The 2435-nt window shown below is 36.7% G+C and overlaps 1 protein-coding gene across 1 annotated transcript; it reads right to left on the minus strand.

Annotated features, from left to right (window-relative positions):
- Positions 1-313: 313 nt before the first annotated feature.
- Positions 314-1810, minus strand: LOC107949149 (protein PELPK1). Its single transcript, XM_016883879.2, has one exon. The coding sequence runs from the start codon at positions 1743-1745 to the stop codon at positions 576-578; it is 1170 nt and encodes a 389-aa protein (XP_016739368.2). The 5' UTR covers positions 1746-1810; the 3' UTR covers positions 314-575.
- Between the last annotated feature and the right edge of the window lie 625 nt (positions 1811-2435).

A 2435-nucleotide genomic window follows, 5' to 3' on the forward strand; every position in this document is an offset into this window, starting at 1 on the left:
GATAAGTCAAGACAGATATTTCCATGATTACACCTTGCTGGCTTTTCGACCTCATTGGTGCTCCTCTTCAGTTTTTCGACGTCCCTCTAATGACGGCGACTAATGAAAGTAGCTAGGGTTTGGTTATTTCTGATATTTGTTTCTAGGGTTTATGTTTGTTGAAGTTGAGCTATGGTCCATTTCAAGCCTTTCGACTTCTTTTTTTTTTTTTAGGGAGGGTGTTACTGTAGGCCTTTTTTATGTTTGTATTTGTCCTTTTCTTTAATGAAATCTTTGTATTGAACAAGAAAAAGAGCATGCCAAATCCCAAGTAAAAAAAAAATAAACTTTGTGAATAACTATAAATTTATTTAGAAAGTATACATGTATAATATATAGATGATAACAATAAAATCACTCAAAACAAACATATATATATAAAATCTGGTCTACAAGTGATCCATGAAATGGATTTAAATATGCTAATCAACACACTCTTATAAGAAAAATATCTAAAAATCATATGTTTATTGTTGAGGGAAAACAAACATAGTACCATGATTCAAGGTTTTGGCACGATAGGCAAATCAGGCAACTTAAGGCAGTTCTTGTTTAGGTGTTTCCGGCTTTGGTAGATTGGGTAACTTAGGTAGTTCTGGTTTGGGTAGCTCTGGAACTTTAGGTTCTTCGGGTTTTGGCATGCTAGGCAATTCAGGAACTTTAGGTAATTCAGGTTTTGGCAACTCAGGAGTTTTGGGCAATTCTGGTTTCGGTACCTCTGGAACTTTAGGCAATTCTGGTTTTGTTAACTCGGGAATTTTAGGTAATTGAGGTTTTGGTAATTTAGGAGCTTTTGGCAATTCTGGCTTAGGCACCTCAGGAACTTTTGGTAATTCAGGTTTTGGCAGCTCAGTCGCTTTGGGCAATTCTGGTTTTGGTACCTCAGGAATTTTTGGCAATTCAGGAGCTTTGGGCAATTTCTGCTTAGGCACCTCAGGAACTTTAGGCAATTCTGGCTTTGGTAACTCAGGAACTTTTGGTGATTCAAGCTTTGGCAACTCGGGAGCTTTGGGTAATTCAGGCTTGGGCACTTCAGGAGCTTTGGGCAATTCCGGCTTAGGCACCTCAGGAACTTTAGGCAATTCTGGCTTAGGCACCTCAGGAACTTTAGGCAATTCTGGCTTTGGTAACTCAGGAACTTTTGGTAATTCAGGTTTTGGCAACTCAGGAGCTTTGGGTAATTCAGGCTTGGGCACTTCAGGAACTTTAGGAAATTCTGGCTTTGGTAACTCCGGAACTTTTGGTGCTTCAGATTTTGACAATTTAGGAGCATTGGGCATCTCTGGAACTTTGACTTCTTTAGGTTTTTTCAACTCAGGAATCTTAGGAAATTCAGGTTTTGGCAACTCTGGAACTTTCGGAAACTCAGGAACCTTGGGTAATTCTGGTTTTGGCAATTCTGGAACTTTCAGAAACTTCGGAACCTCAGGCAATTCGGGCTTTGGCAACTCCGGAACTTTAGGCAATTCAGGTTTTGGCAACTCAGGCATTTTAGGTATTTCAGGTTTCGGGATTTCCGGCAATTCAGGCTTTGGAAGTTCAGCCTTTGGGAAGGACGACATCTCAGGCAACTCGGGTTTAGGAATCTCCGGCACAGATGTCTCCAAAAGATGCCGAGCACCAACCAAGACTATGTTGCTACTCATCGATGACAAAGTGATTAATAAAAAGGGTAACACAAAGAAAGGGAAACGATGATAAGCCATGATTAAGAAAATCAGATGGGAAATGACAAGAAGTGCTTCAAAATGAATACTTGAAGGGTGCTTGTTTATGCAATTGCATGAAATGACGAGGCTTTTATAGGTAACAGGAAGTGGAGAACAAGGAGGTCCTGTAGATGTTTGGTGAGAAATTCTAGATTTTGTTAGCTCAACTTCTCACCTGTTCTTTACTGAAAAACTATATCAAACTATGACACATACATTTGACCACCATTATGAAGTTGGCATCACCCTAATCAAGCCTTTGGTCTTTATATTGGATTGAATAAACAATTAATGTACTCATATTATCATACTAAATTAACAATTGTTTAACACCTTAACTCTGCTTTATTTTCTTCAAACATAAGCTGGGATTTTTTTTTAATTTTGATTACGACACGGTTATATAAAATAATTAGATATAATATTAGAAAATAATAACAATATATGAACGAAATAAAATTCATATAAAAGATTAATTTAAAAATTTATTTGCTACGTTTGGTTTGTTCAACTATATAATACCAACTTTTTTTTGCAACGATAATTTATGTTTTTTGTTTCTTTGTTATTTAAAAATAAATTAATGAAAGACGTAGAAGAAAATTAAAATATTAAAATTTGATTACATATAGTTAGAGGTGATTATGTGTTGGTTCCGCTCCAACTTCAATAGAAGTTTAGGCCCAT

The sequence above is a fragment of the Gossypium hirsutum genome, chromosome A04 (assembly GCF_007990345.1).
Source record: "Gossypium hirsutum isolate 1008001.06 chromosome A04, Gossypium_hirsutum_v2.1, whole genome shotgun sequence".
In the NCBI taxonomy this organism is placed as follows: Eukaryota; Viridiplantae; Streptophyta; class Magnoliopsida; order Malvales; family Malvaceae; genus Gossypium; species Gossypium hirsutum.